The 17,700-nt window shown below is 31.4% G+C and overlaps 2 protein-coding genes across 2 annotated transcripts; one reads left to right on the plus strand and one right to left on the minus strand.

Moving 5' to 3' along the window:
* Positions 1-8,288: 8,288 nt before the first annotated feature.
* LOC149945275 (uncharacterized) lies at positions 8,289-9,024 on the minus strand. Its single transcript, XM_090175935.1, has 4 exons — positions 8,827-9,024; positions 8,664-8,774; positions 8,417-8,559; positions 8,289-8,357 (listed from the first exon to the last, which is right to left on the minus strand). Exons 1-3 carry the CDS (start codon positions 8,885-8,887, stop codon positions 8,429-8,431), a joined length of 303 nt encoding a protein of 100 aa, XP_090032061.1. The 5' UTR covers positions 8,888-9,024; the 3' UTR covers positions 8,289-8,357; positions 8,417-8,428.
* A 6,446-nt stretch (positions 9,025-15,470) lies between these two features.
* LOC149945276 (uncharacterized) lies at positions 15,471-17,168 on the plus strand. The gene is made up of 3 exons (XM_090176479.1): positions 15,471-15,534; positions 16,052-16,243; positions 16,300-17,168. The coding sequence occupies exons 1-3, from the start codon at positions 15,471-15,473 to the stop codon at positions 17,166-17,168; spliced, it is 1,125 nt and encodes a 374-aa protein (XP_090032605.1).
* Positions 17,169-17,700: the final 532 nt, after the last annotated feature.

Below are 17,700 nucleotides of genomic sequence, written 5' to 3' on the forward strand. Positions count from 1 at the left end.
AAACGTAAACCAAGTTTAAAACGAAACTAATAACTGGGAGAAAGGTTGAAGTAACTTTTTTGAATTTTCGTTTTTTAATTTTTGAGTTCCCTATATTATTATAAACTAAATTAAATATAATTTTTGAAAATTTGTGATAAACGATCTGCTCCTTCGTGTTTTAAATATATTTAAAAACTCGAGATTTTAATGACTTGTTTTCAAAGCATGAAAAATATAGCAGATCCTTTGATTTTAATTGTAGTTAGTAGTTAATTAAAAAAGAAAAGTCGCTAGCTGACTTGGAGCTGGTGTAGTTAAATTTTAAAAATGTGTTTTTTAAATTTTGTTTGTAAAAGTTTTTTTTGAAAAAGTTTAGTATTATAGTTTAAATTTATTAAATAAAATAAAATATAAATTATACATTTGGTTTAGCATTTTACTATTGCAAGTAAAAGTAACAGTAATTTCAATTACTTTTTTAGTTTTTTTTTTGACAAATTTGCAAACTATTTAGTTATTTCAAAAACAAATACGTCGAATTATTTGGTATTCGAAATACTATTGGTTAGTTTTTATATCTTTAATTTTATTTTTCAGAACAATTTCTCTTTGTCTAGCTACTTCTAACTTTAATTTAGATGGCCTTAAAGCCAAGTATTTAACAAATTTTGTAACCAAGTAGATGGACCTTTAAACAATTTTTCAGTCATGTAGTCAAGGAAATGTTCAAATATACGTGTATTTGGTCATTTTGATGGTCAAATAGCCCAGTATGGAACTGCCAGATGATAGTCAGACGTTGAGACGCGGGTGGCGCCCGTGCCCCAACGTCCGCGCCCTCGCCCTGATGGTGCCCCGAGCCCCCGTCGACGTCTGAAATGTGAAATGGGGCACCGACGGGGCTGGCGCGGACCAAATACACGTATATTTGAACATTTCCTTGACTACATGACTGAAAAATTGTTTAAAGGTCCATCTACTTGGTTACAAAATTTTACTACACCAGCTCCAAGTCAGCTAGCGACTTTTTTTTAAGTAACTACTAACTACAATTAAAATCAAAGGATCTGCTATATTTTTCATGCTTTGAAAACAATTCATTAAAATCTCGAGTTTTTAAATATATGTAAAACACGAAGGAGCAGATCTTTTATCACAAATTTTCAAAAATTATATTTAATTTAGTTTATAATAATATAGGGAACTCAAAAATTAAAAAACGAAAAATCAAAAAAGTTACTTCAACCTTTCTCCCAGTTTCGTTTTAAACTTGGTTTACGTTTTAGTTTTACTTTGCTATTCTAGAAAATTCCAAAATTCCTTTAGAGTTTATCAGTAAAACCACTTACTTTAAGTATTTTTTTAACTCCGTTCGGTCTAATAGTAGATTACGCACCTATAATCCATGATGTTTTCATTTAAATTCAAATTATAACGAATTGAAAGTTTGAAGAAAATATTAATTTAGTTTGTAAATGAAATCCTTTTATAGTACTCTGAAGGGCTCTTAATACGTTTTGAACTTCCAAAATAAATTAATGTACTAAGTTACGTTTAAAAGAACCTTTTGTAACAATTCCAATATGTAAATATAGGTAAAAGGATTGAAAAAATACTTAATTATCCACTCTAAAGTCCATTTTTCAGGTATTAGTAAGTATTTCATACAAACTAACTTCTAAGTTTGAAAAAAAAATGGATTATATAGTGAATAAAAAATCCTTTTAAAATTCTTTGAAGGACTCTTTCTACGTTTTGAACGTTTTGAACTTCTAAAATAAATTAATGTACTAAGTTACGTTTTAAAGAACCTTTTGTAACAATTCCAATATATATATATAAAAATAACCGTGATAAATAGTAAAACCCACTTATTTTTCAATAAATACATTTCAGATACACAAATTAATTAAATAAAAGTATTTAAATAAGAATTGCTTCACTAAATTATGCATTTGTACTTTAAATAATACCTGAATTTGAAATTATATTAGAATAATTATATTGTTAAACTTCTTTCATTTTTAAAAATGTAGTAGAAAATGAAAGATATTTTAATTAAAACATTTCATAATTTCTTTATTACCTAAAAATATTTACAATATTTACAAATTTTTATATTGTTTAACTTCTTTCATTTTTAAAAATGTAATTGCTTGACTTAAATAAAGCGTGAAAATTATTAGTTTCAAATGATATTTACAAATCTTATCAACTCTAAAGTCCATTTTTCAGGTATTAGTAAGTATTTCATACAAACTAACTTCTAAAATATGGATTTAGTTCGTAAATAAAATTCTTTTAAAGTACTTTGAAGGACTCTTTATACGTTTTCAACTTGAATAAAATTAAAAACAATAATCTAAGATACCCTTAAAAGTTAAATTCCTTTAGAGTTTATCAGTAAAACCACTTACTTTAAGAATTTTTTAATCCATTCGGTCTAATAGTAGATTACGCACCTATAATCCATGATGTTTTCATTTAAATTCAAATTATAACGAATTGAAAGTTTGAAGAAAATATTAATTTAGTTTGTAAATGAAATCCTTTTATAGTACTCTGAAGGGCTCTTAATACGTTTTGAACTTCCAAAATAAATTAATGTACTAAGTTACGTTTAAAAGAACCTTTTGTAACAATTCCAATATGTAAATATAGGTATAAGGATTGAAAAAATACTTAATTATCCACTCTAAAGTCCATTTTTCAGGTATTAGAAAGTATTTCATACAAACTAACTTCTAAGTTTGAAAAAAAAAATATGGATTTAGTTCGTAAATAAAATCCTTTTAAAGTACTTTGAAGGACTCTGCATAATTTAATGTATCAGGTTTTGTATTTTTGTGTTTATTGATAATATAAATACCGATACGATTATGCATCTAAATATTACATTTATATATTGGTGAGCTTTAAAGGTAGTCGAATCTTTTAACTAAGAACCCTATGCAAATAATGTAACCATATTAATAGTTAATTAATAAATTATAAAAATAATAACGCTTTCTATGTGTTAAGAAATATGTTTACTTTCTTCATATATTAAGCTATTTCAAATACCATAATGGGTTCAAGTACATACCATAAATATAATATAGTAATTAAAATTTTAATAACACATGATACTTTTAGTATTTGGTTTATTATTGTCCATTGCCGCCGTTAGATGTCACCAAAGCATCTATTAAAATAAATTTATCCCTAGTTAAAAAAACTCTTTGTTTTATAGATTTGATGTTTGCTTTTAAGCATCACTGTAATTAAGTAATAAATTATAAAAATAATAACGCTTTCTATGTGTTAAGAAATATGTTTACTTTCTTCATATATTAAGCTATTTCAAATACCATAATGGGTTCAAGTACATACCATAAATATAATATAGTAATTAAAATTTTAATAACACATGATACTTTTAATATTTTGTTTATTATTGTCCATTGCCGCCGTTAGATGTCACCAAAGCATCTATTAAAATAAATTTATCCCTTGTTAAAAAAAACTCTTTGTTTTATAGATTTGAGGTTTGCTTTTAAGCATCACTGTAATTAAGAAAGAAATATAAAAACATAGTGCAACTATTTTTTTTTACTTGAGTGTAATACCTTGATATAGTTTTATTTTTAAACTATTTTTTTTTATGTGATATAATTTCAAATTCAGGTATTGTTTAAAGAACAAATGCATAATTTAATGAAGCAATTAGTGTTCGGAGTTGTTTATTCATTATCCACAAATTTTCCGATTTATTTAAAAAACGTTGGTAAAAAGAATATCATTTTAACTTATTTAATTGTGTTTTTACGCAACCAAGCATTTATTTGAATAAAAGTGGTATTTATTTAAATAATTGTTTGTTTTATTTAAAAAATAGGCTTATTCACTTTCGATTATTTAAACATTTAACAATTTTTATTTAACTATTGGTTATCTAAATAAATGCTATTTAAATATAGCCGAGCTTATTTTATTCATAGATAAAAGTTAATCGACTGCTGAACACTAGAAGGAATTCTAATTTAAAAACGTATATTTAAATAAATAGGAAAAAATGAACGATTCGATCGGAGGCATATCATTAATTTAACGTATTGAACGTAGAGTAAGAGGCTTTTGTAGTAATTACTACCTATATTTGCATTTCAGAAATCTATTTTAACATATTGAACGCCAAGAAAAGAGGTTTTTGTAGTATTTACTACCTATATTTGCATTTCAGAAATCTATTTTAACATATTGAACGCCAAGAAAAGAGGCTTTTGTAGTATATTTCATCCTATATTTACATATTGGAATGTAATTTAACGTATTGAAGGTAGAGTATAGAGATTTTGTAGTATTTACTACCTACACTTGCATTTCAGAAATCTATTTTAACATATTGAACGCCAAGAAAAGAGGCTTTTGTAGTATTTTTCCTCCTATATTTACATATTGGAATGTAATTTAACGTATTGAAGGTAGAGTATAGAGATTTTGTAGTATTTTACTACCTATATTGGCATTTCGGAAATATATTTTAACGTGATGAATGTAGAGTATAGAGATTGTTGTAGTATTTTTTTATGCTCTATACGTGAAGGATGTTGTAAGCTTAAATTCATAATGGTTAATGTGTAGTATTTTTCTACCTTTTTATAGTTTATAGTATTTCTTTATCTATATTTGGGTATCGGAAATGTATTTTAATGTATCGAACGTAGAGTAATTTTTTTTTATATTTTCTGTATATATTTGCGTATCAGAGTTGTGTGTTGTCGTATTAAAAGTAGAAAAAGGAATTTTTCATAGTGTTATTCTACCTATTTACATATCGGAAATGTATTTATATTTTACCGTATATAAAATATAGGTAATTGTTTTTATTGGCTTGACTTAAATAAAGCGTGAAAGTTATTAGTTTCAAAATGATATTTACAAATCTTATCCACACAAATTTAATTTAATTTTAATTTTAGTGTTTTATAGTATCTTTCTGACTATATTTGTGTATAAGAATTATATTTTACCGTATTTAAATAGTAAAAAAAGCGAATTGAAAGTTTGAAGAAAATATGAATTTAGTTCGTAAATAAAATCCTTTTATAGTACTTTGAAGGACTCTTAATACGTTTTCAACTTGAATAAAATTAAAAACAATAATCTAAGATACCCTTTAAAGTTAAATTCCTTTAGAGTTTATCAGTAAAACCACTTACTTTAAGTATTTTTTCAATCCTTATACCTATATTTACATATTGGAATTGTTACAAAAGGTTCTTTTAAACGTAACTTAGTAAAGAAAAAAAACTTGCGGTCCAATTTTGGTTACATGAATTATTTCGGAGAGGGAATCCATGTTTTAAATTCAAATTAACCGCGCCCCCGGGCAATCCGCGCCTCCCAGGTAATCCGCGCACGCGCGCGCTATCTTCCTGCCTAGGTTATCAAGTATCATACAACTTACATAATTTCAACTTATTTCGTACGATAAAACGCGATCGAGATATTCGTTTTAAGAAATACTCGTGAGATAGGTTCAAGTGCCAAGCGTACTACAATGATATTAAAATGAAGTTTAAAAATATTTCCATTCTACTTTAACAACGAATATTCCATGACGTCAAAACACTCTTAAATTCAAATTAACCGCGTCCCCCGGGTAATCCGCGCGCGCGCCGCCTAGGTTATCAATTTTTACATCATTTCAACTTATTCCGTACGATAAAACTTGATAAGATATACGTTCAAGTGTCTTTCGCGATAAGCAGAGATAAATGAACAAGCTGGCCTGGACACAATATGTTGATATACGAAAAAACAAATTGTCGCGAGAAATATCAGAAATACATTGACTTTTCGATGATTTTACCCCCATTTCACCCCTTAAATCCCGGATCTCGATCCCGAACCTAAACCTGAACCTGGGATCGATGCCAAACCCTTACTTTCCTTCTACTCCGGAACTATCGCTCGCTCAAGCCAAGGCGTTACAATATGGAACCGCTAAATATCCTGTAACTCGTTCGGAGTGCACCTCATTTTCTATACCCGCTGGTCTTATGGCTAGTGTGCAAGATCATTTATTTACCGGACAAGCACCTAAGAAAGTTGTTATCGGGTTTGTGGAACAAAAAGCGTTTCTAGGAGATTTGAAAAAATCCCCGTACAACTTTCAACATTTCGATTTATCAAGCATTGGATTGTACATTGACGGTAGCAGCGTCCCTCATAAGGCGTTATCTCTAAACTTTGAGGAAAATCTATATATTCAAGCGTATTGCAATCTTTTCATTCAAACTAATCAGTGGAACGTAGATGAAGGGAATCAGATAAGTCGGGAAGATTACCCTAACGGAAATTGTTTATTCGCGTACAATTTAACCTCGGATCTTAATAACAACGCTAATCACTTGCATCTTGTAAAAAACAGTAGCCTGAGATTAGAATTAAAATTTGCAAAACCGTTACCGGAGACGATTTCCATTCTAATTTACGCTGAGTTTCAAAATTTGATTGAAATTGATAAAAATCGAACCGTGATTTTCGATTACAGTAATTAATGGAATCGCTACAGATAACTAAAATTCTTGAAAAAGATTTAAGTACTAAAAGTATATTTCAAGGCGTGTTCGCGGCTGACAAGCTACCTAAATACGTAAAAATATTCCCTTCTCTATTTATTGTAAATACCGATACGAGTGCTGAACCTGGAGAACACTGGGTTCTAATATATTTTTCTAAACATAAAAATAGTGAATTCATGGATTCCTTTGGAAACCCACCAGATTATTTTAAATTTAATGACTTTATTGAACGAAACAGTAAAACTGTAACTTTTAATTCTAATCAATTACAGAGTAATTCTAGTAATACGTGTGGAGCATTCTGTATCTATTTTGCTATAAACAGGTGTAAAGGAATAGAAATGTATAACATTGTGTCTAGGTTTAAGAAAGATAAATATGTAAACGATAAAATGATTAAAGAGTTTATGTGTAAAATGTATCCAATAAAATAATTTTTTACAATTTATAGCAATAGCAGTTTTTTTTTATATATACATAAATACAAGCATTCATTATAATTTTTCAATATCTTTATGACCGTGCGCTAATGTACGAACCCCGCAGGGTAGAATGTATCTCTTATCATCATTTGGTGATAAACAAAGTTTTCTAGTATTTAAAGTAAATAGTTCATGCTTGAAACTAGCTATACGCATCATCTCGGCTGACATGGTTTCTTGATTAAAAAGACAACGTTCATAGTCTTCGTGGCGGATGACGTTTCTAATAACGTTCATGGCAACGCCCTTACAAACCTTTTTATGGTTTAAAATTGACTCTAAAGATTTCCTTAATCGCAACTCCTTTTCTTTCTCTTCAGCGGTCTTAGACTCCCCGTACAATTTAATAGAATAAAGCTTTGGACGAAGTCCTACAAAGCTTTGAATTAACTGCGAATTTGTCTCGTCTTTAAAATAACCGAGAGCTTTTTTATTCTGATTAGAATGAAGGAAATGCGAAGGTGGATAATCAGAGAAGTCAAAGCGGTTTTTATGAACTTCAAAGTCTTTATAAACATCATCCGTCTTAATGTTGTACGTTAAACTGTCTGTAAATATTTTATATATTAGTACTATTTAAATAAAAAATGCATATTAAATTAAATTACCAGTGTCTGTAAATAATAGTGATGCTTTGTCCCCGTACGTATTTTTTATGAATCCATAATGGAACCGATACATGAGCTCCTTGGATAAATCTAGAATGGTGAATCCGGTAAATATAGGCCGGTTAAGAACAATTTTAGCTCTCTTCTTATGAGCGCCGGCTAACTCTTCATTAAAGATGGTAAAGTGTTCAAACTGCGGGGAACTTGTAACTTTTAACATACTTTCTGGTTTATGAATCAACTCGAAATTTATATGCTTCCGTAAATTTTCCATTGTTTTTCTAAAGAATTAAATGAAGTAAGGGAAAAAACAGCAATAAATTTTTTAAATTGATTTACCCGAAAACAGAGTTAACCATTAGTTTCCAGAAATTCTTTTCAAATGAACTCTTGGATAATTTCCTCTGTTCAGTGTTGAATCTAACATATTTTTCTAACCATTTTCCTTGAGTGAAGGTTAGAGCTCGATGAACCTTGGTTATTTTCAAACCTAATTCTACATAATATTTTAAATTGCGGTAATGTACTATGTATTTCTCTTTATTATTTAAATTAGGAAGAAGTTTTGGTAGACTTTGATTCTCCTTAATATTTAATTTTCCTAAGAGATCTTTGGAGTATGGAGATAGCAGATCATGTGTAATAACTTTAGATTCCGCCGCTTCTGGGAGATCGTTATGTAAGTCATGCAACTCTGGAGGATATTCAAGATCCACCTGCAAAGGAAACAATTTTTTAAAAATATAATTCAATAATTATAACACTTGTTATTTACCTCTAAAATGTATCAGTTTTCAACGTTATTGGGAATACTCAGAATATTTTCACAGAGTGTTTGCAAATCATCCTCCTGAACCCACTGGAAGTCGCCTAGCGGTAGTGGTTCACACATAACAGCACCGTACAAATTATTAGCATCTTCAATTAAGTTAAATTAAGTTAATTAATATAATTAAAATTAAAATAATTAAAATAAAAAATAAATAAAAAAAATTATTTATTTTTTTAAAAATGTAAATTACCTAAATAGCATATATAACTACTCTCTTTAGACGAATCATATGTGTCGGCCATATATTTGTTATTCGCTTCAGAATAACGAGTTGAGATCATTGAAACACCGCCTCGAATCCCTAAAAATTCAATGTAAATACAATAATATTTAAAATATCACAAAAGCGTTACCCTTTTCAATAAATAAGTGTTGATCTATATCAAGTATGAGATCGAGGCGAACATCGGTCATCTTCAAAGCTGCTTGCCAGGCTAAACCTGGTGCGGTGTAAGCGTGAGCGGGATCTAGTTTATAATGAGTTATAGATAATGTTCTAAAATTTTCAAAAACGTCGGCTAAGAGCAACGCATCGCTTTTCACATAGAGGTCGGTGTATTCTCCTACGAAAACCGAGTTTAAGAGATTTGAAATATTTATACTATAGTAATTTTACCTAATGTTTGAATATTAAACGCTGTCCAAACATTTTGGGCGTGTAAATAATCAGATTCTAAAATATTTTGATTTTTCAATGAACTGAAAAACGCTTCTCTAGGTGGCAGCATCGTCTCGTCAAATTTCTTTTCATCGTCCATATACTCGTACGGGTAGACTCCCTTCCGCAAAAGCAGTTGAACTTTCTCACTTTCAAAATATTTCTTAACAATCTGAAATTTACTGGCTCCTTCCAAAACGAGATTAGATACTATAGCATCGAGGCTATGAAATCGATAAGAGTCTAAAAATCGAAATCTCACTAAAAAACAATAAAATTAATGTTAAGGTTAAATTCACAATAAAATATATTTACCTAGTTTCAGATAAATATAATTTTCGCTGGTGGAAGGAATACAGTCGAGTGTCTGTTCCTTAAAATGACCAATCTCCTGACATATGAGATGTAAATCGTATCTATGCAGATTTATTATTGATATTATTATTATTCCTGGTTAATTATTTTACTAAATTTACCTGCTAAGGTTATGAAGGAAAACAGGGATACATTCTGGAACTTTCTTTTGAAGATTACAGAGGTTATGCGCTGGTCCCCTGTATTTCCCAGTGAAATGACAATGATCGCGAACCGCGGGCATATTTCCCTGGTTAAGCTGCTTCTGACAAATGTAGCAATGTGTAGCAGCTTGAAACTGTTCCTCCTCCACCGGGGTAATAATCATTGGTACATTTGTCTCAATGAGTTCTATCAACTCCTTTTCTAATTCCAAAATAGACACTAGAAATCTTCGAGTTGCATCTTGTCCTCGATAGCAATCAGTTCGAACAGGTACACCTATTAGTATCCTATTATAATTTATCTGTTAAACAAAATTTTGCAAAATAACTTACCGTTAGGTCCTACAAGTACCCAAGAATACGCACAACTGATATGCATGTTTACTTTGCTGGTATTTGTATCGGGATCTAGATCACATCCTTGAACTCTCGGTAGGATTGCTTCAAAATCGGCGTAAAATACATACTGCACCTAATAATTTAATTTCATTAAGAGTTAAATTAAATAATTTTTATTTTTACCTTTTCTGTCCACTCATATTTATCAAAATAAAGCGTCTTCTTCTTGGTAGGGAAAACTGTTTTTTGGACGCCGTGGGTGGCACATTCTTCGATATGCGCATCACGTCGCTGTTCAGCGTTATTACCGCAGAATCGGTGAAGACACATTCTAATAAAGAAAATAATTAGTAGATTGCAAACTAATATATTGGAAACTAAATTACCTGCAATAATAACTTGTACTTCTGTGTTTTGTTAGATGCTGTAACAGTTTTCCTAGGTCTCGTATAAGACAGTAATGTATATTCCCATCGTCAATATCTTTAGTTTCGTCGGTGATGTATAGCAAATCAACCTCCCTTTCCTTACTACACTTGTTAGCGCTTACGTAAAGGGGGAATATATCTCCCGAGAAGCCAAACACAGATATTGATAAATTATTCATTAATTCAAATTTTTTAAGTTCCGTAGCGTTTAATTTGAAAGGAAAAGATATATCACTGGTATCAAGTTCATTTTCATAAGGTGTATATTTCGAAACACTGTTAGGGTGATGAAGCCAAGAAACTGGGTGAAGTTTAGCGAGAATTGACCAGAGAAAACATTTCTCGTCATTTTCGTTTCTAATATTAAGAATCGCACGACGTTGAGAGAGTTTTTTAGGTAGTTCCATATAAGATGACCCTCGCAACGGTTGGTAAGATGCTACATTTAATTCTACATACAGAACACGGTCAATTACCCAACCCGATCCTATCAAAAATATAATGTTTTAGTTCAAAATATAACTTATAAATTTTAGTACATACCTGTCGCTTCAAAGTTTTCCGCTGCTGACTGTATTGTTTCAATGCAGTCATTCAGCTGTCTTTCAATTACATCGGCCGTTAATATGGTCTGCATAATGCTCCGGAAATAGGGTCTCACTTCCGCACTTTGTTCCGCACCCCCCAAAGGTCTCATATAAACAGATCTTACGAGTAAGAACCATTTAATTCCACGTTTACTGGCGAGTCTTTCCATTAGAAATTTACGGAAAGCGGCTCGGTAACGTCTGATAAACATAGCCACATCAATATCATAGTCCTCGGCATTATAACGAAAAGATGCTAACGTATCATTCAAGGCCTGGACCATACTTGGAGATGCTGGTGGTGTTTCATCAAGTATTGGTGAGGCGGGAACAGGTGATGGTGTTGGGCTGTTGGGTAAAGCTGATGCAGATGGTTGCATAGATTCCAGTTGAATGTCTTGAAGCAGACTAGGTGATGGTGGACGGGTTGGTGATGGTGAACGTTGCATTGGTGATTGTGTGTGAGACAGGTCCATGGGTTCGGAAGGGCCGGGTGCGTTCAAGTCATGAGTTCGTTGATGGCTCTTGAAATGTTCCAATCTAGCCACATTCTTACCACATACTTCACAGATAAACTTATGTCTATCACCGTGTACTTCTCTAACATGCCGATTTAAGTGGGACTTGGTAGAAAAACTTTTCGCGCACGTAGGGCAAATATGTTGGGCTTTAGGCATCTTGAATATAGCTACCGCTGTTAACCGTGGAATGACCTCCCACAACCCTATACAACCCCTTTTATAGTATATTCAAGTATCATTTGAGAACGATACGTTTCTCATACTTAAAATATTCGTTTGAAATAGTCGTGATATAGGTTCAAGTGTTAAGCATATTTAAGTACTACAATGATATTAAAATGAAGTTTAAAAATATTTCCATTCTACTTTAACAACAAATATTCCATGACGTCAAAACACTCAAATCCACTACAATTATATTAAAATGAAGTTAAAAAATATTTCCATTCTACTTTAACAACGAATATTCAATGACGTCAAAACACTCTTAAATTCAAATTAACCGCGTCCCCCGGGGTAATCTGCGCACGCGTCGCCTAGGTTATCAATTTTTACATCATTTCAACTTATTCCGTACGATAACACTTGATAAGATATACGTTCAAGTATCTTTCGAGATAAGCGTAGATAAATGAACAAGTTGGCCTGGACACAATATGTTGATATACGGGAAAACAAATCGTCGCGAGAAATACCGTACATACATTGACTTTTGGACGATTTTACCCTCATTTCACCCCTTAAATCCCGGACCCCGATCCCGAACCTGACCCCGACCCCGGGATCGGGGTGTCGACCTCACTTTCCTTCTACTGATTGGCCCAAAGAAAATATCTAACCATGTGTCTCAAGTCAAATTAGAGTTTGGAAATCCTAGTATTAAAAATTTGCCACCCACCTTTTAATTTATACGTAATTTACTAAGTTTTGGCGCCTGACAGCGCCGCGCACTTGCTTCGCTTGAGCGCTGGGGGCCTCAAGTATCGTCAACCCGATATTTGTACTTTTACAAAACTTTGTTTACTAAATGATGTGTTATTCGGTTATGAGTGCGGATATACCTGCTAAGAATTTGCTTCAACATTTTTCTTTTTCGTCATAAGTTCTACGTTATCCAAAAAGTATCTTTTAATGCCTAAATATTTAGAATAGCACCAGTAGTTTAGCGGATACCATTAAGTAAAATCCTACCGGAATATGTAATTTAGTTGCCAAAATTAATAACCGGCCTTTCTAATAATATGTGTTAATTATAATTACTTACAAGTTTAATTAGTATGAAAACTGTGTTTTGAAATAATAATCACAATCATTAACTAAATTTTCAATATCCACACTGCGAAGACTGCACAGCAAAGAACTCGCAATTCTCCATCGTGCAGTTCTTCCACATGGACAATCTCATTTCTCCCTCTGTCGGTTCTAATAAATCCCTTTTAATCCCTTTCGCAATGTTTTGTACTAAAACAATAACATTTATAATTTTTAGGCCTTATATAAAGAAAAAAAATTTCTTAAAAGTATTTTAAAATCTATGACACACTTCCAAATCCCAGTTAATTTCATTCTTGGATTCCAATAAAGTTATAGGCGCGGTATTTGAAGTACTAGACCAAAATATTTCTAAGGAAAATTAGAAAAATTCCCAAAAACGTTTATTTTCAAAAAAATCCTTCAATTTTCCCTTTTCCCCTCTCTTCCAAAATAAAATAACTTTTAGGTCGGAAAATCCCTAAAAAGGGATAAAATTCCTCAAAGTGGAAGCACTGCCATCGTGGTGTGCAAATAGACTTAGTACCGGAAATGTGAAATATAAATATTTATTAGGCTTTTTTTATGAGCAGCGTTGTCAGGTTACAATGTTATAGTGGCAGTGCTGTTCAAGTTTGATTTAGAAACTATCAGTCTTGTTCAAAATGAATTTTAGGAGTTGGGAACGAACTTTTTGTATTATAGAGAGCCCCGCAAGCGTCAGCTGTAGCAAAGCATAAATTAAATAGTTTTTAGAAAAATCCTTAACGGACCATTTAAAATTAGAACTACCCAAAATGACCGTGCACTAATAGATTTCTATAAAGGCTTCGGGCTTAGAAAATATAGCGCCATCTACGTTATTACCGGTCAACTATTTGTTGTAGAAACTATAGCAGACGACTAATTAATATGAATTTTCTTAAGCTGAGACGCCTTGAGGGGAGTCGTGGCGTACTCCTGTAACCCCAAACGTCTGCGAGGCAGAAAGTGTGTGAGCACGACCACCAATCCCCCAACGGGTGGTCGGAATACTTCCGCCACTGGTGTACCCAGGACCTCAACCCTGTCCCAACGTATACACATCTCGCCCTGATTAGTCAGGTGGACGAGCGGACTGAATTTGTCCCACACGTTACAAACGCTTAAAATAATGCAGAGACGTTCAGCTTTTATGTCAAGATAATTTTGAATAAAGAGACAGCTTTCACACATTCTATTTAAAACTTAGTCGGTATGCTGCGATACCTCTGACCAAAGTTTAAACTATGCACGGAGCCTATAATAAAGCTAGGTTTAAATGCACAGTTATAGCTTTTATAACTATATAAATACGGCAGAGTTACAAACTAAAAAGGCCAATAGATTTGTACTTAAATCGCGATACATTTCTAAAACATGAAATATGTAAAGTTATTTGGGCGTAAAAACGGTAAAACAAAATTTTGGATTTAAGTGAAAAAATCCGTCACCATTATAAACTTGGTCTATGGACATAGGACTGGTGTTCCGTGTCAGGATTGATTCTTGCAAGTCTAAATTTTAACTAGAGTTAACCAATGGAAATCTCAAAACAAAGTATTTGCCGCGAATGGCGTGACCGTGCTAAGGGTTACTTTACAACATGCGCCGCCAAGGCTACCAATAACATAAGCACGCGTTGTTAAGACTACCAGATAGATAAACAGTTCGAAGACGTTTTGGTGCCGGACCTTTCGAAGCCATAATGAAAGTGAACAATTAGTAAATAATTTTTTTTATTTCAAATATAAATCATAGTACAAAATTCCAAATGTTGGCGACACCTTTTAAGTATCTTCGCAAATTTCGCTTCTAACTTCAATTCAATTATATATATATATATATATATATATATATATATATATATATAATTGAATTGAAGTTAGAAGCGAAATTTGCGAAGATACTTAAAAGGTGTCGCCAACATTTGGAATTTTGTACTATGATTTATATTTGAAATAAAAAAAATTATTTACTAATTTATATATATATATATATATATATATAATATATATATATATATCTATATATATGTATCAATATATATATATATATGTATCAATATATATATATATATGTATCAATATATATATATATATGTATCAATATATATATATATATATGTATCAATATATATATATATATGTATCAATATATATATATATATGTATCAATATATATATATATATGTATCAATATATATATATATATGTATCAAATATATATATATATATATATATATATATATATTGATACATATATATATATATATATGTATCAATATATTTATATATATGTATCAATATATTTATAGATATGTATCAATATATTTATATATGTATCAATATATTTATATATGTATCAATATATTTATATATATGTATCAATATATTTATATATATGTATCAATATATTTATATGTATCAATTTATTTATATGTATCAATTTATTTATATGTATCAAAATATTTATATGTATCAATATATTTATATGTATCAATATATTTATATGTATCAATATATTTATATGTATCAATATATTTATATATATGTATCAATATATTTATATATATGTATCAATATATATATATAAATATATATATACGCTTGGAGTTACATAGTTCATCGTACAATTACAAGGCAGGTGATTATTACTCCCTTCGTCTGTTTGTGGAATGTATATTCTTTTGTTAGACAGTTATTCTCCTAAAGATAATGATGACATCCGCGGCAGTGCTGGTATGAAACCTTTAAATTTTCAATATTTTTTAAATTTTTGTGACACTCTAACCAGGGCAAGGCGAACAAGGCAACCACTTAGGGCCCCGCGCTTAGAGACACTTTTAGGGCCTCGAGCTTAGATTAGGTTAATTTCAAATAGAAAGGACTCTGACTCGGGGTCGCGTTACATTACGTCTAGGGAAAAACTCACGGACCGAGCCCCGGATGTTCAGCTATGGCGTCTAGCTACACATTGTAGCCTGTGCTTAGTAGCACAAATTGGGGCCCATAACTTTGGGAATGAGTTTTCCTCTGCAAAAATAAATATTTTGGTGGGAGGTCCCTCGGTTATTTGGTATGTTTTAGTGGGAATGGCTCTCTATTTGGGTATGACTTTTCATCAGCGAAAAAATGCTTTAAAGGAAGAGGCTCACATTCCCGTACGCTGGGCTTACGTTAGGAAACGTTATATTTCAAGCTAGGCTAAATGCTAATAAACCTAATGGTTACTGAGTTTGGGTTTATTTTAAAACAGATCATAACTACTGCCTTTATGAAGACTATAAAACACTGGCTAAAACTATAACATATCTCCAGTCAGAGAGCCAAGAATATATCACTACCATAGAACAACTTGAGATGGAAAATAAACAACTGAAAGTAATAAATGAGGGCTTAAAGGATGAAGGAATGAAAATGAAAACTAATTTAGAAAAAATTAATGAAAGTTTATCAGAACAAATCAAAACTGTTATAGCTCTTAATAATGAGTATGAAACTAAGATGAACCATTTAGAACAGAAGTTACAGGAAGTAAAAAGATATTCTTTGAAAAGCGTAGAAAATTATCCGGCAATGTTGAACTTTACACAGGCTGCGAGAGTATGGATGTTTTCAATGATCTGTTTGGCGTTATAGAGCCTGATTTTAAAGAGTTAAAACTGTACAAGGGCGCAAGGGGCTATAAGAGAAAACATTACAGGAAGGAGGGAAAATCATTTGGACGCCCCATGGCGTTACCCTTTAAAGAGCAACTAATTCTGGTATTGTGCGGGTTAAGAGTAGGTCTCTTGGAGGATGATTTGGCCTATCGATTTGGTATATCGCATTGTACAGTTTCTAATATTTGTACTACTATGATTGATTTGTTAGAAAAGCGACTAACCCAGTTTCAAATTTGGCCCTCACGAGAATTAATTGATCGCTTCATGCCAGAGGAATTTATATCAAAGTTTTCAAAAACTAGAGTTTTGGTAGACGCGACGGAGTTATTCATCCAAAAACCCAATGATTTCAAAATTCAAAGTGATACATGGTCATCATATAAAACTCATAACACCGCCAAGGGACTTATAGGTATAGCACCAAATGGCTTCATCAGTTTTGTCTCCAATTTAGTACCCGGAAGAATGTCCGATGTCAAGATCACTCAAGAATCGGGATTAATTGACCTCCTTGAACCTGGTGATTCTGTTATGGCGGATAGGGGTTTCCTAATCTCTGACCAATTAAAAGAGAAAGGAGTCTCTCTAAACATGCCCCCATTTTTCAATGGAAAAGCTCAACTTTCATTGGAAGAGGAAGTTTACAGTAGAGAGATAGCAAGTATAAGAATACATATTGAAAGAGCGATTAGAGGCATGAAAGAGTAAAACATATTAAGTACCATCTTCCCAAACTCTATGCATAACCAGCTTAACAATGTATGGAAAATATGCACTTAGTAAACTTCTGCAAAGAACCTCTATTAGACCGAGAAAAGTGTAAAAAATAGCCAGATAATTCTTAAAAATTGTTTATTGAAAAAAGTTTGTAAATATGAAAAAAAATATTTCAAGAACATGTTGCTTATTAAGCGTTAGGAACTATTAAAATTTTGTAATATATTTAATGAATAATTTTGTATCACAAACGCTCTAATATTTTTCATATCACAAATTCTCTTAATATTTTCATATCACAAATGTTAACTTTTAAATATCACATCTGCTTTCCAAGGTACGGTAGGCTGTGAATAACGTAGAACGTGAGCAAAATAGTAATCATTTTACCAAAAAAATTTCGTTAAAGTTAATACGATGGCAAAATGGATTTTCATCCCCTATATCAACTAGAAAGTCGCACCACCTAAGACCTGTTAAGCCAAGCTGACCTTGAACTTGGTAGTAAAATGCATGGTTTTGG

Source organism: Leiobunum rupestre, chromosome 5 (genome assembly GCF_980474605.1).
Source record: "Leiobunum rupestre chromosome 5, qqLeiRupe1.1.hap1, whole genome shotgun sequence".
NCBI lineage: Eukaryota > Metazoa > Arthropoda > Arachnida > Opiliones > Sclerosomatidae > Leiobunum > Leiobunum rupestre.

What these genes read in the sequence shown, in the direction of transcription:
- LOC149945275 (XM_090175935.1), bottom strand. Translation starts at nt 8,887, where the DNA reads ATGACCGATGTTCGCCTCGATCTCATACTTGATATAGATCAACACTTA. An exon ending in ACACTTATTTATTGAAAAGG is followed by an intron (nt 8,775 to 8,826) that starts GTAACGCTTTTG and finishes TTGAATTTTTAG; the next exon opens with GGATTCGAGGCGGTGTTTCA. An exon ending in TAGTTATATATGCTATTTAG is followed by an intron (nt 8,560 to 8,663) that starts GTAATTTACATT and finishes ACTTAATTGAAG; the next exon opens with ATGCTAATAATTTGTACGGT.
- LOC149945276 (XM_090176479.1), top strand. Translation starts at nt 15,471, where the DNA reads ATGTATATTCTTTTGTTAGACAGTTATTCTCCTAAAGATAATGATGAC. An exon ending in TGACATCCGCGGCAGTGCTG is followed by an intron (nt 15,535 to 16,051) that starts GTATGAAACCTT and finishes ATTTTAAAACAG; the next exon opens with ATCATAACTACTGCCTTTAT. An exon ending in TTTAGAAAAAATTAATGAAA is followed by an intron (nt 16,244 to 16,299) that starts GTTTATCAGAAC and finishes TATGAAACTAAG; the next exon opens with ATGAACCATTTAGAACAGAA.